The sequence below is a fragment of the Sorex araneus genome, chromosome 2 (genome assembly GCF_027595985.1).
Source record: "Sorex araneus isolate mSorAra2 chromosome 2, mSorAra2.pri, whole genome shotgun sequence".
NCBI lineage: Eukaryota > Metazoa > Chordata > Mammalia > Eulipotyphla > Soricidae > Sorex > Sorex araneus.
Genome location: NC_073303.1, coordinates 238,652,516 through 238,677,176, shown reverse-complemented (window position 1 = coordinate 238,677,176; position 24,661 = coordinate 238,652,516). Strand labels below are relative to the sequence as shown.

The window sequence follows — 24,661 nt, the reverse complement described above, 5'->3', positions numbered from 1 at the left end:
TCACAATGTGGGCACGTGTAGAGCCACTCGCCTGTGGATACGCATGTGCTTGGTCCTTGAGCCGCTCTCCCGGAACGCCTTCCCGCACTCCGCCAGGCAGACATAAGGCCTCTCCCCAGTGTGGGTCCATCGGTGCTTATGCAACACTGTGCTAGTGCTGAAGTTTTTCCCACACTGCTCACAGTCATATGGCCTCTCCCTGGTGTGGGTCCGGCTGTGAATACGCAGGCCCGAGCAAGTACTGAAGCTTTTCCCACACTGCTTGCAGTCATAAGGCCTCTCCCCGGTGTGGGTCCGGCTGTGCTCACACAGGTTTGAGCTAGTTCTGAAGCTTTTCCCACACTGCTTGCAGTCATATGGTCTCTCCGCGGTGTGGGTCCGAATGTGCCGAAGTAGACATAAGCGAGTACTGAAGCTATTCCCACACTGCTTGCAGTCATATGGCCTCTCCCTGGTGTGGGTCCAGCTGTGCTTATGCAGCTTCGAGCTAGTGCTGAAGCTTTTCCCACACTGCTTGCACTCATACGGTCTCTCCCCGGTGTGGGTCCGACTATGTTGAAGGAGAGACGAGCGAGTCCTGAAGCTATTCCCACACTACTTGCACTCATATGGCCTCTCCCCAGTGTGGGTCATTCTGTGCTCATGCAGCTGCGAACAAGTCCTGAAGCTTTTCCCACATGGATAACAGGTGAAAGGCCTGACCCCAGAGTGCATTTTAGTGTGGACGCGCAGCAGACAGGGATACTGGAACCTCTGTGGGCACTCAGGGCACTTAAAGGGCCTCTTGAATTCAACATGGTTCTCAGCATGACCCTGCAGGTATGTGGGGTAGCAGGATCCCTTCCCACAGAGCTCACACACATAAAGCATCTCATCTTGACTCTCCCTGATGTGACACTTCAACAGTTTGGTGACATTGAAGGTCTCCCCACACACACTTTGCATTCTTGGAATGTTGGTCTCTAGGTGCCAGCCACCAACAGAGGGCATTACCTGAGGGCCTCTGAGGTAGGAGAGGGGGTCTCCTCAGTGGCTGGGCAGAAGATGCCCTCCTGAACGAGGTCACATGGAAGAGAGCTGTGAGGAAGTGTTGGGCAATGCTGGGGGGAAGAACATTCTGCAGAAGTAGCAAGATTTTGTGCAGTGAGGCTTCGAGTTCGCCTCGAGGTTCCTCTGGCTTGTGCAGGAGCTTCATGATCATAACCGAGACTGTTTGGGAAGACGTATCTGCCAATGATGAGACACAATGAGTAGAAAAGCAAGATCATTCCGACAGCTGAGGCCACAGGACACTGGGAGAGCGGGAACCAAACATCATGCTGCCCTGGACCCATCCCCTGCACACCATCAGGTCCCCCGAGCCCCCTCAGGAATGATTCCTGAGCGTAGGACCAGGAGTCAGGACTAGGAAATGCTCACAACAGAAAATAATAAATGAATATCAACAATCACCACCAGCCTTGATCATGTTATGTTTTGGTTTTTTGGTTTTGGTTTATTTTTTTCCTCCTACCTTGGGGCCACACTCTGCAGTGCTCAGGGTCTACTCCTGGCTGTGGACCCAGGGATCACTCAGAAGCAAGAACTCAGAAGCCAAAAACCATGTTGGAGATTAGACCCTAAGCACTGTACTATAGCATCAGGCCTGACTGTAGGGCTTTTTGGATATTCTTCTGAATAAATCCTTGATTTATCATTCATCAAAGCCTTACATGCAGAGCCCTGTTTTAAGCCTGTAAATGGTGGGGTAGCATGGGGGGAGTTGGAGAAGGAACTTCTCTCTGAGAAGGGTCCTGGGTGGAAACCACTTAAGAAGCTAGCGGAGGCTGCCAGCCTTGACCCAGGACCTTCACCTTGCATGACTAAGGTCACTTTGGACCCCATAGTCCATCCAGAAGGGATTGCTAAGTGCAGAGCCAGGAGTCAGCCATGCTCATCACGGGTGTGGTAAATAGAGGAGGCCCACGAGGAACAGTGTGAACGGGAAACTACTCAGTCTTGCACTAGTTTGACACACTGGTTTTACGTCAAAGACATTGGAGATTCCCAGATGTTTTCTGCCACCCACGCCAAGAACACCCTCCTCCCTTCCCCCCCTCGGCCAATTCACTCACTTCTGTTGTCGCTTCTGCATTTCCTGCTTGTCACTAGCATCAGGGAACATCTGCTTCTCTCCTAAATGATTGCAGGAATCATTGCTCATGAACCCCACAGTGCTCTCTGCACTGAACAACTTATTCTCCAAGACACGCCCAAGAGCACCACTGTCTTTTCCTGGAGAGAAACCCTCTGGAACAAGCAGGAAGACAATTCAGTGCCCAAGGAAGGCTCTGGGGAGGGGTAGAGGTATAGGATAGCCGGGATGGCACTTGCCTTGGACACAACTGACCCGGGTCACTCCCCAGCACACAATAGGCTCCTCCAAGCAATGCCAGACACCAGCCCTGAGCAACACCAGGTGTGTATATCAAAGAAAAACGATGCTCTGCGGGAACAGAAAAGAACTGGAAAAGGAATGATGCAACTGGTTTGCTTCAACAGACATGGAAGCAGCTGCCTTGAATGAGGTGGGTCAGATTCCCGCACCCCATAGTGTCCCTTGAGCATGAACAAGAGTGTCCCTGGAACTCCAGGTGTGGGGCCTGTGCCCCCAGGAAGAAGCTCCAAGGTAGCACAATGCCTGGCATGCTCCTGGTCCCGAATATAATTGTGGGCACCAGCTCTCTCACCCAGCACTATGGGGTTCAGTCCAGGGCCCCCCGATCACTGGGGGGACCAACCAGCAACATTAGGATCACAGCAAGAGCCAGAGGTGCAGGCGGTGGCCCTGACACCCCGATCTACCCGGTGTGTCCCTGAATCAGAGAAAAGGCAGTTAGGCTGAATCCGTCAACCTGCCTGGGATAGCCCCCCGCCTGGGCTAGGGTGCCTATAGACAGGCCCCTCCTTCCCTGCAGCCCTGTTCCATGGCCACATCGAGAATGTGGGCAGCAGACTCCGTGGTCTGAGCTGTGGGAAAGTGTCGTGCCTGAGCCTCACCCACGAAGGCCAGGTGCCTGCAGGCCTCCAGCAACACGTCTCTGTACAGGCACCTCTGGGCAGGGTCCAGCAAAGCCCACTTGGCCCGGGTGAAGTTCACAGCCACGTCCTCATAGAATACCGACTCCTGAAACACACACAGATGCCAATAGGCAGGCCCCCTTACATCCACAGGCGACAGAAGCACTCAGGGATGCAAAAGTAGTGCCTTGAAATATAGCTCAACACAACCTCCCCGCCCCGTTCCCTGGGAATGTTACAGTGGCAAGTACTGGGAGCCATATCCCCACCGCCCAGACAACACCCCACCAGACATCTGTGAACAACTGGGAACAGGCCTTCTGCCCCAAAAGAGTGACAAAGGTGCGGCTGGAGCAATATCACCGCCGGTGGGCATTTGCCTTGCACACAAGCTGACCTGGGTTCGATTCCCAGCTTCCCATCTGGTCCCCTGAGTACCACCTGAGTGCACAGCCAGGAGTAACCCCTGTACATTGCTGGGTGTGACCCAAAAAGCAAAAAAAAAAAAGTGACAAAGGACTTGTGAGTGTAGGATAACATAGCCTCAGGTAGTTTAGGTTTATTGGGTTACTCCCATGACAGTGCTCCTATTCCTCTGTGTTTATTTGTACTTCTTTCATTGTGTTCTGTTGACTTGTAAATATTGTTTTTCTCTTCTCCTTGAATCCTTTACATAGTTTGCCTTCTCGCAGCGGACCAGGACCAGGTTGGATTCCCAGCATCCCATATGGTCCACTGAGCACCGCCAGGAGTAATTCCTGAGTGCAGTGCCAGGAGGAACTCCCGTGCATCACCGGGTGTGAACCAAAAAAAAAAAACAAAAAACATTTTCCCCCTTCAAGCTGCCTTCAGAAAATAATCTCAATACATATTAAGGGGCAGTTTTCCTTTTCTCAGAGAAGCCTGGCTGGTCTTTGACATATAGATCTCCTGTCTAATCTTTGACCTGATAACCTAGGCCTAATCCTTGACATTGTAGATTGCTGGTTCTGGCCAAGCCTAGAGTTTGAGAAGTAGATTTCAGGTGCCTGCCCAGCCTTGTATTTGGGATGTAAATCCAAGTGCTTATCCCCCAAGAAAGGTTTTGGTTTTGTATCTTCTTTCCAGAGGCCAAAATTACTGGCCTGCAGATGCAAGGAAACAACGCATGTTTTGCTGCCTCAATGTTCTTTCTGTAACTTCTCTTGATACCCTTGATGACATCACTGTATTGCGCCATTTAGAGGTACCATGATTACTGACCTCTCTACCTTGGTCACAGAGTCAGAGAGAACCTGGACCCACCATGACATACATTTCTTCCGCGTTCCTTGTCTCAGCACCTGTGACTGCATGAACGTTCACGAAACAGTTTATGGTGAAGAGGAGTGTGCTACCGTATTCTCTGCAAGCAACCCTTTGCTCCCAGATATTTAAAATTCAGGGCCGGAGTAATAGTGACTTGGGGGAGAGGGGGTGCTTGCCCTGAAGGCAGCGAACCTGGGTTTGATGTGTGGAATCCCATCTAGTCCCTTGGTCCTAGAGTGATTCCTGAGAGCAGAGCTAGGAGTAAACCCTGAGCACTGCCTAGTGTGACCCCCTTTCCCCCAGAGAATTCTGAGAACTGTCTTAGGTTCCCACTTGACCCAGGTCCCATCCCAGAAAAATGTTTGAGGAAACTGATTCTTTACTGTTAGGGCACTATTCTGGATCTCGGATCCCAGACAAGGACCACACAGGAATGCAATTAGGAAGCGGGTAGTTTATTAAGCTGGCTAGCCAGGGTCCTGCATACGCACACAGCGACATGCAGGTCCTGTGTGCGAAGCAAGGTCCTGAGCTTCTTCAAAGGAGATCTTATATATGCATTCACCGGCTGGTACAGCAGAGCCCGTGCATTTATTTCATAGCCAATAGATTTGTAATGATACACATTTTCCAAACCAATCCATTTTGACAGACATCACTCCTTAGCCTATAGTTTTAGACATCAGCATTTGCATCAATGTTCAGGAATGTCCTGGGTTTTAGGGCAGTCATGGGTCTAGTGGCATGGGTTTTGTAGGAGGCATCTAAGAGGCATCTAGTTATCTGGTCTGACTTGCAAGCTGGGGCGCCTGTATACGAGTAACTTGCTCAGGGGCAGAAAAACAAGTTATTCTGCAAGGTGGGCTCCTGTAAAAAGAGTCCTGTGGTCTGTCCTGGGCCAGTCCTTCACATTGAGAAAGCTAAACTAATTCCTACGGTCTGTTCTGGTCCAATTCCTCACACCTGCTTGCTGATTGCATTCCTGCGTGGTCCTTGTCGGCGGTCGGAGATCCAGAACAGTGCCCTAACACTCGAACCCACACAAAGAGTTCAGTGAGTAATTTAACACAGAAGTGGAGTTTATTAAGTCGCCTAGCTGAGGTCAAGATTTAGGCACGCTGGCCCGAGCAAGACCCTGAACAAGGGAAAAGTCGCATATTTTAGTCAGGCTTATATCATAGCCTACACCAATGAATTTTTTCAAAAACATTAGTGAAAACGCAAGTTTCATAATTCAGAAGAAAACATACTTTCAAATAGTACAAACAAGGAGTTACAGATAGGTGATCTAGACACGTTTTCAGAACATTCTGGCAGCTACCCACCCTGCTTGTGTCTGGGTGGCTTCTATAGACAGTGAATAGCAGTTATGAAACTATTTGCCAGAGAGAGTTTGCAGTGCGTTTGTTCTACTTCTCTTGCAGATGTGGGGTGGGGGGTGTTGAAGCGAGGTTTTAAGAAAAACAAAAAGGTTTAAGTAAAACAAAACGTGAAACAGGAGCCAGGCACGATGGAGTTGCTCCTGCCCTGCTCCGTGTCCAACAAGGGGAAAGGCCCCCTGGCTGTGGTGTGGGATCTCAGCAGCATCTAGGACAGCCTGTTTGGATGTTTTCCTGGACCTTAAGCATTCCTCCTTAAGCCTTATCCTACCTGATATCTGAAAGGACTTGGAAGGATGTGAGCCTGTGAAAGTGGAAAGGTGGGGCGCCAGGTAATCTAAAATGTATCTGATTGGCCCTTTCCATCTCACCTGCTCTAACTGTCATCCAATCAGAGGTAGGGAATCGGTGGTGGGGGCAGAGAAATACCCTTTGCTGAAGAGGCCCCCGCACTGAACCGTCTCTTGGCTCCATGAACTCTGCCAAGCGTGACGCTGGACCCGAGGTGCCACCGGCTCCTGGGGAGGAGCGATAAGGCAAACAGATTACAGATCCAGAAGCCCTGCCCGAAGCGCGAAGACGGCCTAGGTATTAGACCAGGCGGTTCAGGAAGAAGCAATCGGGACCAGGTGAGGGAGGGTGGAGTCTTGGAGTGGGAAACCGGGAAAGGGAGGAATGAGTGACGTCATACCCGAGGCTTCTGAACCCAACAATTGAACAGTTTAATGAAGTTACTTATTTTTGAAGGGGGGGCTCACACCAGCGATGCTTAAGCATTACTCAGAAATTACTCCTTGCGGTGCTTGGGGGATCTCTGGGATGCAGGGGATTGAACCTGGGTCAGCCGCACGCAAGGGGAGCGCTTTACCCACTGTGATGTTGCTCCGGCACCTTAATGAACTTTCGTACATTTGTGGGGGTGGGCGGGGAGGTCACACCAGCAATGCTCAGACCTTCTTTCTGACTCTGTAGTCCGGGATCACTTCTGGTAAGGCTATGGGAACCCAGTGGGGTGATGTGAATCGAACCCTCCCCATTTGTCTGCAAGATAATTCCATTAACCTGTTTCAGTTAAGAGTGAACAACTTTTTTGGATTGTTTCATTTTGCTTTGGTTACTCCTGGTTCTGTACTCAGGAATTACTCCTGGTGGTGGTCAGGTGACCTATAGGATGTGGGAATCAAACCGGTGGCCACGCCCTCCTCGCTCAACTCTCACTCAGGCCTCATGAACTTTATTTTTTCCTTGTAGGGAGCTATAACACAGCGGTTGGGCATTCGCCTTTCACTCGGGGTGCCCCTGTTCGATTCCTCCGCCCCTTTCAGAGAGCCCGGCAAGCTACGGAGAGTATGGAGCCCGCATGGCAGAGCCTGCAAGCTAACCGTGCGTATTGAATATGCCAAAAACAGAGACGTTACTGGTGCCCGATTGAAATCTATAAGGGTTACACCTGACGATGCACAGGTGTTACTCCTGGAACTGCAGTGAGGAAAAACTCCTGGCGTCCTGAGGGAACATATGGGATGCTGGGAATCGAACCTGGGTTGGCTGCGTGCAAAGCAAACACCCTATCCTCTGTGCTATCGCTCCAGCTCAAAACTGTTGAACTTTTAAGCATCTGAATTTTCTCTGCAGGTCACTTTTGAAGAACCCACCCACTCTGGAGTGAACCCTCCGAGGTATTAACATACTTGTTATTTTTCTTGCAGCAAGTCTGGAAGCTTCCCCATGTGGCTTCTTCATATGCCCAGATCCACTGTCTCCTGACTTCTGACTTGCTGAAGTAAGATGGTGAGTTTGGGCTTATTTATTTTTTATGATTATGATGATAATGATGATGATAATTGTGTCTTTTGGGCCTCACACGGTGGGAGCTCAGGGCTGACTCCAGGCTCTGTGATCAGGGATCACCTCTGGTGGGTCCTAGTGCCTACATGGGATGGCAGATATGGAACTTGGTTTGGCCTCATACAAGGGAAGTGCATCCCCTCTGTCCTATCTGCCCTTCCTCTCTTTTCCCAACTTTTATACTGGTTAGTGGCTGAGTTTTCCATGCCAGCCAGCCTATGGGTGGGTTTCACCTCTGTGGTGATGCCCCCCCCATTTGAACCCCTTGAGTTCTGCTGCTTAGGTGTGACGGCAGGCAGATGAGGAGTAAGAGGCAAGAGAGGACAAGCCTGAGGAAAGTAGGTGGAGTCTGTTCTCAAGGTTAAGTCCAGAGGTTTTACCCAGTAGTTGTTCCTGCCCTGCCTTTGGGGTTGTTATGGGGTGTAGGGAGCCAGAGCACATGGAGCAAAGATGGCGCCGACATCCGGCTGCCCTAGGTGGTAAACAACCTCCAGAGCGCGGGCCCCGGCATCGCCCCACATGGGGTGATTGGAGGACAGCCAACTGGCGAGCAACACGTCAGAAGTGAGGGGTCTTCTCTATAAGAAGGATATCGCTCTGAGGGTCGGGGCCTTCCTCCCCCACTCGTGTACTTGTGGAGATCTCCAATAAACTTGCTGCAGAAGGACTCTCAACCGGTGTCGTCTCTCTTTGCTGGCGAAGGGAAACCGCGACAACGCGACTTACAACTGGTGCCGAAACCCGGGACGCCGGGTAAGTTTCATTCGCACCCTGGGGAAGGCCCCTTCGTTCCGAAGGGAGGGTTCAGAACTGCAGGACGGGGTGGCTCGGAGAGGCAGACTACGGCCTGATTTCGTTGCCAGAGGTATGCCTGAGACCTATTGGGTGGCAGCATTCTTTGTCCTCTTTCTGAGTATTGTGCTTTTGTTCTGCTTCTGCTGTTGGGACGCTGCCGCCGCACGTCAGCCTGACGTAGACAAGCAGCCGTGCTTGGCGGACTGAGGGCTCGGGAATACGGTCCCAACCATCATGGGGACCGCGCAATCTGTGCAGGAGACGCTTAACGATCTCCTCCATCAGAGGGACATTCGCATTGCCCACCGGACACTGCACAGTTTTGTTAAGGAAGTAGACCGTGTTGCTCCATGGTATGCGGTCTCCGGGTCCCTTACCCTTCGTTGTTGGAACAAGCTAGGGAAGGACCTAGATGCAGAACATAAGAAGGGCACGTTAAGAAATGGCACTAAGGCTATATGGAAGATGGTCAAAAACTGTCTAGAGGATGAGGCTTGTTCCCTGGTCGTCAGTGAGACTCGGCAAATTTTAGAAAGGGTCCAGGATAGTCTGTCAGAAACCGAGCGGTCGGAAAGATTAGGCGCGCATGAAAGGGTACCCGAAACAAAGAAAAAAGGACTGCCCGATAGAGGCAAGGGCGAGGGAAGGGGGAGGGGAGAGTTCTCACCCCCGCACTCGCAACCAAGGAAAGGGGACCGCCCGGAGGGGGCGAGAATGAGGCAGGAGAGGCGGAGGCCGCCCCTCCCCCCACAGTTTGCACAACTTGCTCTAGACCGGGTGGGCCGAGGAAAATCTATCCCTGGGGGGATATGGCTGCAGCCAGCCTGAAACCCAAAGAGAGCTCTTCAGAAGACTCCCTTTCGAGCTCTGAAGAAGAGCAAATTCTAGACCAGGAAGCGGCACGCTACGAAGCGGCACGCTATTGCCCCCCTGACCTCCGTAATCGAAACCGAAATAGCAGAGCGCACTTACCGCGCCCTATGCCCTCGGCTCCCCCGCCCCCGCCATACGCACGGGGGACGGAAGGAGTCCATGCATCCCGAACATCTTTATTTTCTGCTGACCTGCATAAGCAGATGAGACTAGCCTTTCCTGTCTTTGAGGGAGATGGGAATGGAAGAGTTCATGCTCAGGTAGAATTCAATCAGATTAAAGAGTTGGCAGAAGCAGTCAGAAAATATGGGGCCAATGCCAATTATACCATTTCCCTACTTGAAAGACTGGCCCGGGATAGGATGACCCCCCCCCCTTTTGCCTCTAGATTGCTAGCTTCTTATTAGAAAGAGCCAGATGTACATTGTAGCAACCCCATTGTCGGGGGGACAAGACCAAAGGTAATGTGGACTCCCGTAGGGCAGGTTTAAGAATTTCTGTGTGAATGTGCTGCGTGGGGTGCGCACCGGAATGAAAGAGGACCGGTCCGAATGAGTGCAGGAGTGTGATTTGTGCGAGTGCCTTTAGTGTGTGTGTATATTTATCTCATTATATTTCTCTTAGTTATGCTTATTATTATCAGCAGAGAAGTCAGGAAAATGCAAGATCATGTGGTTGAGTGTTTAATAATATCAGGAATGAAAAAGAGTGTCGCTAAGGTGGTCTATCCACCTCAGAAGTAGTCTTGATCTTAAAATTGTAACATCTGACAACTTAGGTTTCAACGACTTTGTCATGGATTGTTTTGCCGGCTTATATCAACAAAAGCGCTTTCTTGACCCAATTTTATAACCAGGAAACTGGCTGGTCAGGCAGAGAAACGGGGAGTAATGTTCCCAATCAGCCGACAGGGCTTAACTTTGCCCTGGGGACTTCTCCTTCCTTTCTCAGTCTGTCAGTTCTCTCCCTGCCATTTTTTGAAGGGACAGATCGATCGATCAAATGCATACATGTGCACATGTAGTGGTGTTTTTTGTTAGTAAGTTCATTGTCTGTCTGTCTGTCTGTCTGTCTCTATGTGGAACACTTGAACTTGAGTGTTGGAGCCAGAGTGAAAATCAGCAGTAAAAATTAGACCAGGGAAAGCAGGATCACTACAAGAGATCAAAGTGGTATGTAGTCAAGCAATTTAAAGGGTTGAGGTGTTTTTTGGAACTTGTTAGACCAAGTTAAACAGAGATTAACCTCTGTTAAACAGAGATTTCTTATCAGAATGTTGAGCCTATGGAAAATGCAAAATTCTCAATCTAGATTTCTTATTGTAAGAACATTAATGGCTATTAACAGTTGTAATTCTTCTGAAGTTCAGAGTCTCTACTATCTAGGAAGAGCTGCAGAAGTAGCGCCTAAAACTAAAGTGAAATAAAGCGTTCAGAGGATGCAAGGCTTTATTTTACAAGATTCAGCCAATCTTAATGAGGAATTTAGCCAGTTTACAAACAGAGGTACAGAAGCCATCAAAATAGTTTTCTTATGTTTCCATAAACATTGACAGTCCAAATGTCTTTTCTATGTTATTATCAAAGGTTAGTCAAAAAAAAAAAAAAAGAACTCTTTTTGTGTCTGAAAGCATGTTTGTATTGTGGAATTGTTAGAGAGCTCATGATTTGAAATAACTAAGATACAAAAACTATTGGATTTAAGCCAAAGAAGGTTTACTCATGTTTTATAAAAATTGATGGTTTAAAGGTCTTATGCTGTTGTGTCAGTGTACATATGCATCTGCATTGGATTATTAGAATGTGAGCTGAAATAATTGTGGAAAAGCAGGTTCAAAGAGTAATAGTTTAGTTAAAACATGAGTTTCTAGAGTTATGAATTTGGTTGCAAATCTTATCCTACTGGTATTTTATTTGATCTCTGAGACTTTTGGTAACTAAAATTTCTAGAGATACTTAGCAAAGAATTATAATAGATTAATCTCAGGTGTCAGCCTGATAGTCTGAAGCCATAGCATTGTGCCTTGGTTAAAGTTTGAGATAAGAATGGAGTATTTCATGGAAAATGTGGGAAATTTTACTGACTATTGTTAAATCAGTCTGTCTAGTACATGAAAATGCATGTTATTATTCTGATAACTTTATTCATTGCAAAGCTTTGTCACCAGATATCATATCTAGCTCTGACCATCACATAGAAGTTTGTATGCAAGTGTGAGATCCTTAATGTTTTATGGTAATCTATGAGTGTTTTAATCTTTATATTTGTGTTTTCCTAGAAATCAGAATTCTAAGATGTCTCCTGGTTAATTTCTAATGTGGAGTGAACCTTTGCCCAATGTTGTAAGAACTTTAGTTGTGAGCATCTTTAAAGTTGTTGAATATCTATAGAACTGACCTAATGCTTTTGAAATAACACTGAAAGTAGTTTTGTCATGTTAAATGAAATGATTGGTAATTTGTGCCCAAACTTGGAAGATCATGTTGTACTAAGTTCAGTAAAAATAAGAGTTTAAACTTGTGGGACTATAAAGAATATAGATGTATGTCTTAAGTCAGAAAGATAATGGATGCAGATATCATCAGTTGGAAAAAGGAAAGAAACTGATCACTGTTTTAAGAAACTCTTTAAATCACATGCAGAATTGTTCTAGTGTGTTTTTGGTAGGATCTATGGAAAAGATATTGGATGGATTGTCTGGAACTCCTGTTACAGTGCTCTTATTAATGGGAAGTCAAGGTTTTCAACATGGAATTGAATGGGTTAAACATGATATAAATTGTACACTTTTCCTCTACAGATTTTAGCTTCTTTGACTAGGACCCACAACAAATGGGTGTGTTGCATCTCACTGTGAGTAAAGTGAAATGTTTGCTTTTCTCTTCTTTTGTACCTTCAGTATGTTTTTGATGCTTCATGGCACTATGTTGGTTTGCATAAATCCAGATAAAAGTCTTTCCTCTCTGTAATAGGGTCTACCCCTCATGCAGACAGGAAAATCAGTTATGAGACCCCAAAGCCCTCTTTCAGGGAAAGAGTCAAGGGATTGGTCTAAATGACAGGAGCAGGTATTTAACAGGTACTGTTTCAAGTACCCTACAAACCTCAGGGAGACCCTAGAGGCCAGTTGGCTTAAGGAAAGAATGGAAATCATCACTGCTATGGAAAATGAGAAATCCGGCAATCTGTGTGACTGACACAATCTGGGCCTACTCAGCATCAAGAAAAACCCTGGAAACCAGGATCTCTCCCAGCCCTGAAAAAGGGAGGGGATGGACTCCTTTCTGCCAGGATGCATCTACGGAAAAGGCCACCTCCAGTTCAACCTGAAGGCTCGAGACCATCCAGTTCATCGTGGGACATTTATGGCCAGGCCTGGGTAACTCTGACGTGCCACATAGAATTAATGCCATTATTGGCGTGCCTCCTGTCTTTAGCCAACCCCCAGGACTTCTCAGTAAATAATGGGGTACCCCAAATGGAGAGTTCTCCAATCTTGCTGTATTTATGCAAAAGAACAAGTCAGATTTGTTAAGCCATCAGGCAAATTTTAAAATGAAGGTGGAGAGAAAACCATGTTTCTGTAACTTGCTTTTTAAAGAATCAGATTCAAATTCTACAGAGTAATCTAGTAAATGTATTCTAATATGGATCTAAAAGGTATCCCTTTTGGGTAATTCAGGTATAATGTGTTTTGCTGACTGTAAAGTAAGCAGCCTAGTCTTTGGGACTCAATGTTGAACATGCTGTCACTAGTCTGACCAGGGTATTGGAAGCCAGAGCTTTAGTGGGGGGAACCTCAGCTCAAAGTGCAGAATTAATGCTTTCCCCCAACCTGTCAATTGGCTACAGTGCCAAGTGTGGACATCTAAACTGGTTCTAAGTATTCACTTTTAGTTCTATGAACACAGTCATTTGGAGAGAACTAGAATTTTAACAGCTCTTAATTCTCGTTCCATCAAGGGATTAATACCCCATCCAGAGAATACTCATCTAAGATATTCTGCAAAAGAGGAACAATAGGCATTGGAACAAGGTTTTCAAAAGGAAATTGATAAAGGGTTACACTAAGCTTCCAACACAAGTGAAAGCCATCTTTCATGGGAAGGAACTCAGAACTGTGCTTTCTGTTTCATTAATGAATTGTGGGCCTCCTTTCCTAACACTTGTAACTTCAAGGAACTTGCCGAGGAAAGGATTGGCAGATTGACATGCAAATGATCAAACGCTCATATATTCAAGATACAAACATCTACTGCTTCCAAATGACAGCTTCAGTGGATGGGTAGCTTTTTCAACCTGAGAAGCGGTGTGGTGCTTCTAGGCCACTAGAAAAATCTGAACATAGGAAGTCATTTTCTATCAACCAATGGGTGAAGCAGTTATTCCTTTCCATTGTTTTTATGACAGAAATAGGTGTAGGATTATGTTGTGTTGGTTTCTGCTGCTTTAATTTCCGTCTCACCATCCCAGGCAGAATGTTATCTAAAACTGTAGATCACTCTGCTCTTGCTAGATCAGAGGCAATATTCTACTCCAAGGTCTAATCATTTCAAAGTGACATTCCTCAGTCTAATTGATCTGATCTTTTCTTTCAGATAACTTCAGGATCCCAACCAGTTCATTGCCTGGGGCCCACTAAAACTAAGGTAGCATGAGGTTTCACCCCTTGTGCAGGCAGGGCCAGCGCCCCTTTGTCAGCATGAAGCAGCTCCAGAAGATGGACCTTCAGCCATTTTCCCCTTAAAGATTTAAGGTGGTGAAATCTCTAGGGGGGAATATGATGTAGGCAGGTAGATAGGGAAAGGCCCCTGGCAATGAAACTTAGATCATCAAAGTCTCCGGGGAGGAGAATCCTGAGACCCCTCCCCCCTGTGAAACCGCACCTGATAAGACCTTCAACAGACTCTGAGGATAGTAGACCCCTCCCCAGGAGGTTCCCCAAAGAAGGCTATCACCACTCCCAACCTCCCTGGTATACTTGAAAAGAAACCGCATGTGGGTGGGGGCAGGCTGTAAAGAACCTATAAAAAACAGCCCAATAGTCCATTCAAGGCTCTCTCTATCTTTGGAGGAGCCCGTGTTCTTTCTTGAGCGCGTTACTCCTACTGCTTTCTCCTTTTCCACTTATCTCTTCCTCCTTCCCTAAGACCTTCTAAATAAAGTCTGTTACTTCAAAAAAAAAAAATTTAAGCCACTTAGCTCAGGGTCATAAGGAGTGAGAGTTTTTAAAGATTTCCGAGTCCGCAGAATGCTCCAGGGGGAACCCCTGAGAGGGATTCTCTCTTTTCTTCTTACAGAGAACATGAGGCTCGTCGTCCGGTGCCGACCCTGCGGGTTTGCAATGATGATCCTGCTGCTGACTGTGCAACCCACGGAGGCCGGATTGGGCCGGCCGGCTGACCCTACACGCCTCCTACAACAGCTGTATGGGACCCCGTGCAACTGTCAGGGAGGACAATCTTCGGTGACCCCAACGAGCTACATGAAAACCGTGGACTGTGGGACTCTGACTATATATCTCGTCACGCGGCCCAGTGCTCGGGGCGGACTAACCCAGTTTTGGCAGTGCGTGCCCAAGCCTACTTTTATAAATAAGGGGGATCCCTGTCCTCAAAACTGTCAAGTGGTAGACCAGATGAATGCCATGTGTTATACCAGCTATTCTGAATGTACCCTAGGAGGAAAGAGGTATTTTAGCCCCATATGTCCTACGAGGGAACGTTCGGGGGTGACTGGTCAGTCGTCCCCTCCAGCAGAGGGAACCCTAAGTATGCTGCTGCCTCATGCACGGCCCCAGTGGGCAAAGATGCCTGCTGGCCCACGCGAGCCCCCTTACACGTTTCCGATGGGGGGCCTACTGATGTGGTCCGGGAGGTGGAAGTGGGGCAGAAAATTCAACAGCTGATTCTTGCCCGATTTCCTCAGATTGAATATCATCCCCTGCTACTCCCGAAACCCCGGGGCATGGATTTGGATCCCAGTACTGAGAACATTTTGGCCGCCACACGTTCGGCATTGAATGTTACTAACCCCACCCTGGCCGAAGATTGCTGGCTATGCCTACCATATGGTGACTCCTGGCCTTTGGCAGTGCCCTCTTTAGCTTATGACTTCACCTCTCCTGCCAACTGCTCTGACACCCTTCCCAGCCTTCCCTTTAAGGTACAGCCTCTTGGCTTTAATTTCAGTCATTGCTTCTATAAGGTTGCTAATAATGATTCTTATGACATTGATGTAGGTGCGCTGTCTACCTCTGGATGCGACCAGATTATTAATACCACTGGCCCGCTGTGTGCAGGGACCAGCCACGTTTTTGTGTGCGGCAGCAATCAGGCCTATACCCTTCTCCCGCAGAACTGGACTGGCTTCTGTGGGCTAGCTATGCTACTCCCTGATATTGACTTACTTAAAGGTGATGAACCAGTCCCCATCCCATCTATAGATCACATTGTCCCTCGCCATAAGCGAGCAGTGCAGTTCATTCCATTACTACTGGGCCTGGGTGTCTCCGCGGCCGTGGGCACGGGTTCGGCGGGATTGGCCACAGCCCTTTCCTCCTACTCCAAGCTGTCCCAACAACTAGCAGACGATGTTACTAAAGTTTATCAATCCATTAAGGATCTCCAAAACCAAATAGATTCCTTGGCAGAAGTGGTACTCCAAAATAGGAGAGGTCTGGACCTCCTCACTGCGGACAGAGGGGGAATTTGCCTGACACTTCAGGAGAAATGCTGTTTTTATGCCAACAAGTCGGGTATAGTGAGGGACCGGGTTAGAAAACACCAAGAAGAATTAGAAAAAAGGAGACATGAGTTTTATGAGCGCCCGTTTTGGTCAGCGTGGGGGGGTGTGTTGCCCTATCTCCTCCCCCTTTTGGGGCCCCTTGTTGGAGCATTATTACTGATCTCCTTTGGTCCTTGGGCATTCCAACGCCTAACTCAGTTTATTAAAGATCAGGTGAATGCCTTGACCTCACGCAAGGTGGAAGTGTACTATCACCGCCTGGTACAAGCCTATCCAGAAGAAGAGTTTGCATGATTTTTGTATAATAGCCTATTCCGCATAATACTGTGCCCTGCTCTTGATTGAATGTTAGTAAGTTGGTGTGATTGATGATGCTCAGTCTGTTGGACTGCGTTGCTCAGCCTAGGTGGTCTGTCCCCCTGCCGGAGGCATCGCCGCTTTAAATCAAGCTGCTCCGTGCTTTCTTTTATGCTGAGTGTAGCCCCTGCACACTCGGGATCTGTGGATCCATTGCACGAGTTTGGGTGCACCGGCAATGGTCTCCGGGAAGGGTGTCAGAACGAGCCGCTTACTTTGCCCTGGCTGGAAAAACAGGCAGTGGTGTCCGTCGCCCCCTTTCTCGCAGAGACTGGCTCCTTAGTAAAGAGATAAGGGGGAGTTGTAGGGAGCCAGAGCACATGGAGCAAAGATGGCGCCGACATCCGGCTGCCCTAGGTGGTAAACAACCTCCAGAGCGCGGGCCCCGGCATCGCCCCACATGGGGTGATTGGAGGACAGCCAACTGGCGAGCAACACGTCAGAAGTGAGGGGTCTTCTCTATAAGAAGGATATCGCTCTGAGGGTCGGGGCCTTCCTCCCCCACTCGTGTACTTGTGGAGATCTCCAATAAACTTGCTGCAGAAGGACCCTCAACCGGTGTCGTCTCTCTTTGCTGGCGAAGGGAAACCGCGACAACGCGACTTACAATGGGGACTTTCATCATGCAGACAGAAAGGTCGAATCATTAGTGCTTTGTGGTTGATTTATATAAATTTAATCAAAGTAGTCTTTAGGGATTGCTGTCGGTGTGTCCCACAAGTGACTTATGTGAAGTGGGGAGGAGACTGATGGTCACTATCTCTTCCATGCACCTTTGCCACCCGGGACCCAGGGTTTCGGGATTCCTGTCTCATCTTGCAGAAAGGAATTTCAGGACTTCAGTGAAATTATAGTTTTTATTTGGAGGACGGAGAGAAAGGGAGGAGGGAGAGAAAGTGGAGGGAGTAGAGAGAAACAGCGCTCAAGAGAGAACCCGGGTTTCTGCAAGCCAGAGAGAGCCCCTACACACATCCCAGCATTAGACAGGAAAGCATGAAAATGCACATCTCAAGAGGGGAGATGCTGGGGACACATGTGCTCAGGCACCGAGTGTGCTTGGGCAAGTAGGGGCAGGCAGCTTTTGGGCTCCGGCATCCTATGAACTCCCTTTCTTTGTACAAGGTGGCCTCTATGGAGATTTTCCAAACTGTCCCCAGGTGGGGCTTCAGCCTAGACAAAAGTCCATTGCTAAGAAGATGCCAAGGAGATGGTTGTTGTGGTGGTCTTCTTTGGAATTCCTTTTCTGGCCTTTTGTGTCTTTCAGACCTTCTCTGGGTCTGTTGCTATAGATAGGTGAGGGTCTTATCAAGCCTTAGTTCCTATTTCTCTACAAGGTTGGCCTTTGCAACTTGGAAGCTATTACTTCCCAGGAAATTTACTGTCATCACCAGGGGAGGGGCCTTCCCTATCTGCCTGCCCACCTACATCAGAAAGACGCCTGACTCTGAGTTCAGGGATCTCGGCTGCGGGTCCTGGGGGACCTAATGATATGTTGGGAATCAAATCTAGGTTGGAGCATGCAATGTCATCACCCTTCCCACGCTCCATTGCTCCTGCCCCATAAGCAAGTCTTCCTGGAGGCCTTTGTTAGGCCCCTTGAAGCTACATTGACAGACAGCAGGATCTCTCCAGGCCTTTAGGGAATCCTGCAGGTTGCCCAGAATTATCTGTCTGAGCAGCGAGTCTCTGGGGTCTGAGGAGTTGAGCAGAAGCTTCCTTTTTTTTTTTTAACTTCTTATTTATTTATTTGCTTTTTGTGTCACACCTGTGATACACAGGGGTTACTCCTGGCCTTGCCTTCAGGAATTCCTTCTGGCAGTGCTCGTGGGGACTATATGGGATACTGGGAATTGGACCCGGGTCAGCAGCGTGCAAGGTGAACACCCTACACAGTGTACTATCTCTCTGACCGCAGAAGCGTCTCTTACTATCACTTTATAACAGGAATCTTGGTCTAGGTCTTGGGGATGTGAAGTGGGTTTCCCCACATGATGCAGTTAGGTCACCCACCAATTCTTGGGGGTGAATGGGAAGGGCTAGTCACCAGGCCGCTGTCAGTTTCCACATTCTTTGAACAAAGATTTTCTTTGTCACTCCCGCTTTTGCTTTTGGGGTCACATGCAAAGATGCTTAGGCCTTACTCCTCGTTCTGCATTCAAGGATCACTCCTAGCAGTGCTCAGGGACCGTTAAGGATGCCACAGATCAAATATATGGCAGCCATGTGCAAGGCAAGTGTTGTACATGCTGTGCTTTTGCTCCAGCCCCATACCTTTGTCACTCTTTTCGAAAGACCCCTCAGAGTTTCTATATGTGTCTGGACCGGGTGCTGTCATGGTTCATGGCTCCCAGCACTTGCTACTGAGCTCTGCGTTCTGCACACATCCTGGTGTTCCCCATGGGGACCCTGATTGTTTAAAGTAGATTAAAGTAGGGGCTGGAGCAATAGCACAGTGGGTAGGACGCCTTGCACGCGGCTCACCCAGGTTTGATTCCCAGCATCCCATATGGTTCCCTGAGCACTGTCAGGAGTGATTCCTGAGTGCATGAGCCAGGAGTAATCTCTGTGCATCACTGGATGTGACCCAGAAACCATAAATAAATAAATAAATAAAGTAGATTAAAGTAAAACCCAGGATACTAATGTCGTCCCCCCACTCGGATGCAGAGAGACCCTGGCTGACTGGCATCTTTGTGTGTTTCAGGAGTCGGTATCCTTTGAGGACGTGGCTGTGATCTTCACCCAGGCCGAGTGGTCTCTGCTGAATCCTGCCCAGAGGTGCCTGTACAGGGACGTGATGCTGGAGGCCTGCAGGCACCTGGCCTTCGTGGGTGAGGCTCAGGCACGACCCTTTCCCACAGCTCAGGGCACGGAGTCCGCTGCCCATATTCCTGATGGGGCCATGGAACAGGGCTGCAGGGAAGGAGGGGCCTGTCTGTGGGCACTCTAGCCCAGGCTCGTGGCATTCCCGGGCAGGTAGACGGATTCAGCCTAACTGCCTTTTCTCTGATTCACGGACACACTGGGTAGAGTGGGGTGTCAGGGCCAGCGCCTCCACCTCTGGCTCCTGCTGTGATCCCAGTCTTACTAGTTGGTTTCCCCAGTGATCGAGGGGGGCTGGGCTGAACCCTGTAATGCTGGGTGAGGGAGCTGGTGCCCACGATTATATTCGAGGCCAGGAACATGCCAGGCATTGTGCTACCTTGGAGCTTCTTCCTGGGGGTACAGGCCCCACACCTGGAGTTCCAGGATGCTCTTGTTCATGCTCAAGGGAAACTGTGGGGTGCGGGAGTCTGACCCATGTCATTCAAGGCAGCTGCTTTCATGTCTGTTGAAGCAAACCAGTTGCATCAGTCCTATTCCAGTTCTTTTTTGTTCCCTCAGAGCATCTTTTTTCTTTGATATACACACCTGGTGATGCTCAGGGCTGATGCCTGGCATTGCTTGGAGGAGCCTATCGGGGGGTGCTGGGGAGTGACCCAGGTCAGTTGTGTCCAAGGTAAGTGCCATCCCGGCTGTCCTATTCCTCTGCCCCTCCCCAGAGCCTTCCTCGGGGACTGAATTGTCTTCCTGCTTGTTCCAGAGGGTTTCTCTCTAGGAAAAGACAGTGGTGCTCTTGGGCGTGTCTTGGAGAATAAGTTGTTCAATGAAGACAGGACTGTGGGGTTCATGAGCAATGATTCCTGCAATCATTTAGGAGAGAAGCAGATGTTCCCTGATGCTAGTGACCAGCAGCAAACGCAGAAGCGACAACAGAAGTGAGTGAAGTGGCCGAGGGGGGAAGGGAGGAGGGTGTTGTTGGCGGGGAGTGGGGGGTGGTGGGGTACATATTGGGAGTCTCCAATGTCTTTCAAAGTAAAACCACTGTGTCAAACTAGTGCAGGACGGAGTAGTGTTCCCTTCACACTGTCCCTCTTGGGCCTCCTCTATTTACCACACCCGTGATGAGCATGACTGACTCCTGGCTCTGCACTCAGGAATCCCTCCTGGCCGGACTATGGGGTCCGAATTGACCTGAGTCATGCAAGGTGAGGGTCCTGGGGCAAGGCTGGCAGCCTCCGCTGGCTACTTAAGTGGTTTCCACCCAGGACCCTTCTTTCATGGAGAGAAGTTCCTTCTCCAAGTCCCCTCATGCCATCCCACCATTTACAGGCTTAAAACAGGGCCCTGCATGTAAAGCTTTGATGAATGATAAATCAAGGATTTATTCAGAGGAATATCCAGAAAGCCCTACAGTCAGGCCTGAGGCTATAGGTGCTTAAGGTTTAATCTCCAACCTGGGTTTTGGCTTCGGAGTTCTTGCTTCTGAGTGATCCCTGTGTCCATAGCAAGGAGTAGACCCTGAGCATTGCAGAGTGTGGCCCCAAGATAGGAGGAAAAAAATAAACCCCTAACCAAGAACCCAAAACAATACATGATCAAGGCTGGTGATTGATTGTTGATATTTATTTATTATTTTGTGTAGTGAGCATTGCCTAGTCCTGAATCCCTGTCTTACGCTTAGGAATAATTCCTGGGGGCGCTCAGGGGACCTGATGTTGTGCAGGGGATGGGTTCGGGGCAGCATGAAGCACGGTTCCCGCTCTCCCACTGTCCTGTGGCCTCAGCCGTCAGGATGATCTTGCTTTTCTACTCATTGTGTCTCATCATTGGCAGATACCTCTTTCCAAACAGTCTCGGTTATGATCACGAAGCTCCTGCACAAGCCAGAGGAAATTTGAGGCGAACTCAAAGCCTCACTGAACCCCCAAATCCTGCTACTTCTTCTTCAGAATGTTCTTCCCCCCGGCACCCCCCAACACTTCCCCACAGCTCTCTTCCACATGACCTCGTTCAGGAAGGCATCTGCTGCCCGCCCGATGAGGGGACCCCCTCTCCGAACTCGGGTGACCTCAGGCGATGCCCTCTGTGGGGTGCTGGCACCTGGAGCCCAACATCCCAAGAACGCAAAGTGTGTGGGGAGACCTTCAGTGTCACCAACCTGCTGACGCGTCACAACAGGGAGCGCCATGAGGAGATGCCTTATATGTGTGAGCTCTGCGGGAAGGGCTCCTGCTACCCCACATACCTGCAGGCTCATGCCAAAATCCATGTTGACCTCAAGAAGCCCTTTAAGTGCCCTGAGTGCACACAGAGGTTCCAGTATCCCTGTATGCTGCTCGACCACGGTAAAGTGCACTCTGGGATCAGACCATTCACCTGTGAGCCGTGTGGGGAAAGCTTCAGGACTCACTCGCAGCTGCTTAAGCACAGCCGGACTAATACTAGGGAGAGGACGTATGACTGCGAAAAGTGTGGGAAGAGCTTCTGGACTCGCTGTGTTCTGCGTGAGCACAGCCGGACTCACACTGGGGAGAGGCCATATGACTGCAAGCAGTGTGGGAATAGCTTCAGGACTCGCTCATGTCTACTTCGGCACATTCGAACGCACACCAGGGAGAGACCGTATGAGTGCGAGCAATGTGGGAAAAGCTTCGGGAGTCGATCGGACCTACTTACGCACAGCCGGATCCACACCGGGCAGAGGCCGTATGCCTGCAAGCAGTGTGGGAAAAGCTTCGGGACTCGCTCGAACCTGCTTAGGCACAGCCGGACCCATACCAGGGAGAGGCCATATGCCTGCGAGCACTGTGGGAAAAGCTTCGGGACTCGCTCAGACCTACTTAAGCACAGCCGGACCCACACTGGGGAGAGGCTGTATGCCTGCGAGCAGTGTGGGAAAAGCTTCGGGACTCGCTCGGGCCTGCATATTCACAGCCGGACCCACACCGAGGAGAGGCCGTATGACTGCAAGCAGTGTGGGAAAAGCTTCGGGACTCGCTCAGACCTACTTAAGCACAGCCGGACCCACACTGGGGAGAGGCCGTATGCCTGCAAGCAGTGTGGGAAAAGCTTTAGTACTTGTTCGGGCCTGCATATTCACAGCCGGACCCACACCGGGGAGAGGCCGTATGACTGCGAGCAGTGTGGGAAAAGCTTCAGAACTAGCTCAAACCTGCGTGAGCACAGCCGGACCCACACCAGGGAGAGGCCGTATGACTGCGAGCAGTGTGGGAAAAACTTCAGCACTAGCTCAGCGGTGCGTAGGCACAGATGGACCCACACTGGGGAGAGGCCTTATGTCTGCCCGGAGTGCGGGAAGGCGTTCCGGGACAGCAGCTCAAGGACCAAGCACATGCGTATCCATAGGCGAGCGGCCCTACACGTGCCCACATTGCGAGAAATATTTTCGAAGCCCAGACACCCTCCTATTCCATCTGGTGGCTCACTCAAACCACAGTCCTTTATAGTGTCCTGAGTGCAGCAAGGCCTACGGCTGCCAATCCTACTTCAGAGGCCACCTGCAGACTCACCAGTCAACCCTGCTCCTCAGCTGCGGGGAGTGTGGCAGAGTCCTCATCCACGCCCCCCACCCCAGCACCTCCACCAGCACGTCAGGAGGCATTTTGAGGAGCAACCATTTGTGTGCCACTGCGGGCAGGGTTTTGGCCAGGCTGAAACTCTGCACAGACATGTCTGCCGTTCCCACACTGGGGAGAAGCTCTGAACAAATCTTCTGCCCTATGCCAGGATACTCCCCTATTTTCTACCAACCTGTGGGGAAAGAAACTTTGATGTTGGAATAGCATGTGGGGTACAACTCTGTGCCTCAGTTTCCCCCCATACCCCAAAGCTCAGGGTAAATTTTTTAAAATTTCTTTTTAAAATCATGTTGGAACTACAACTGATGATGCTCAGGAATGGCTTTGAAGTTCTGTTCCCAGCAAATTAGTCCTGGTGATTATCAGGGGATCCTTTGGGATCCTGGGATCGAAACCTGAGACATCCACATAGAAGGCCAGTGCCCTACCTGCTGTGCTATTGTGATAGCCCCCCCGGAAACTGTAATCTCAACTGCTGTGAAGTCATTTATGACTTGTGGAGCCTCAGGAGAGAGTCTGCTGGGGAACTATAGTAGAGTGATGTTATGTTTTTTCTGTTTATATTTCTTTGGAGCCCACACCTGCTGCTGCTCCAGGCAGATTCCTGGCTCTGCTCTCAGGGATGAATCCTGTGTGCCTTGGTGGTCCCTATGATATGTCCCAGGTCCCACCTGGGTCAATTGCTGCATGGACAGCACCTTCGTCTTTACTATGGCTCAGCTCTGAAATTCTATTTTATTTTAGCTGCTGCATGATTTCCACGACTGTTTCAGGTAGAGTTTACAAGCATCAGGTATTTCAAAGATTTTTTTTTATCTGGACACCGGTTGGTACTCAGTGTTTCCTCCTGTTCTAGAGTCAGGGATCACTCCATCAGTGCTTGGGGACTGTACGATGTTCTGCCTCAGGACCCGGAGAAAGAGAAATGCTGGCACCAGAGGCACAGTCGGGTGGCACGAGTTTGTGTTGATTCAACACCCAGAGTGGAATCTCTTCACAGATCTGGGCTTCAAAGAAGATAATTTTTCTTCAATCACACTCACCTATGTACAATCACCTATGTACATCATGTCAGATGAGCTTTGGTCACTATGATGAACATTGGTGTCTGGTCAGTTGGACAATAATCCTCCTAGCTGCTTAGACCTGTGCATCTGCTTACCCTATTGTGTGAACATGTAGAGACGTTAGTAACTCTACAATAAATGTCCATTCATAATGAATGTCAGTTTTTTCATTTCCCAGGGGAAGCATTTTGGTTTATTCGCCCTACCCTATCAATGTGAGAAACGAATCTCCCTCTCTCCAGAGCCAGAGAGACCCTTCATTTTGCTCTGTTGTTGAACGAAGTGAAGGTTCCATGTATGAGAAATGGAGTGGTTCGCTGTGCCATGGGGACCACTTGCTCTCTTGGCAATTGTGGTAGGAGTTTCTACATCGAAAGACAGAACAGTGCAGAGCATTCTGGCCTGGCACACAGCCGCCAGGTTCTGTGTGAGTTTCCACCAAAGAACTTGCTGTGTGTCCAGTATTCTATGGAGCCCTCGGAACTGTGATAAATCCTTTACAGTTTTTCCTGGATGTTGACTAATTCAGGTTGGTTGCAGTGAAATAATGGCCACATTGAGTTCCATATAGTTTTGTGGGGTTAGGAGACCTGGGTAAACCTGAGCCCAGATCCTCTGATTAGGGTGAGCAGACTGACCCAAGTCATTGAGTGCTAGGGTTTCTTACTTTTTTTTGAGGCGGTTTACACACCTACTGTTTTCATGGCTAACTCCTGGCTAGATGCTCCGTGATCAATTGTGGTGCGATGGGGGACCTTTATGGGATGCCAGAGATTAAACTGGGTTCAACCATGCATAGGGTAGGTTCTCTAACCACTGAACTCCC

General features: G+C 49.2%; 1 protein-coding gene and 1 pseudogene across 1 annotated transcript in view; one reads left to right on the top strand and one right to left on the bottom strand.

Moving 5' to 3' along the window:
• LOC105943371 (zinc finger protein 154-like) lies at positions 1-624 on the bottom strand (annotated as a pseudogene).
• Positions 625-795: 171 nt separating this feature from the next.
• LOC101539896 (zinc finger protein 239-like) overlaps positions 796-24,661 on the top strand; it is a 36,878-nt gene continuing 13,012 nt past the window's right edge. Inside the window, exon 1 of the mRNA XM_055124679.1 lies at positions 796-819. Within this exon, the coding sequence (XP_054980654.1) occupies positions 796-819 (24 nt within the window). The remainder of the gene's footprint in view (positions 820-24,661) is intronic.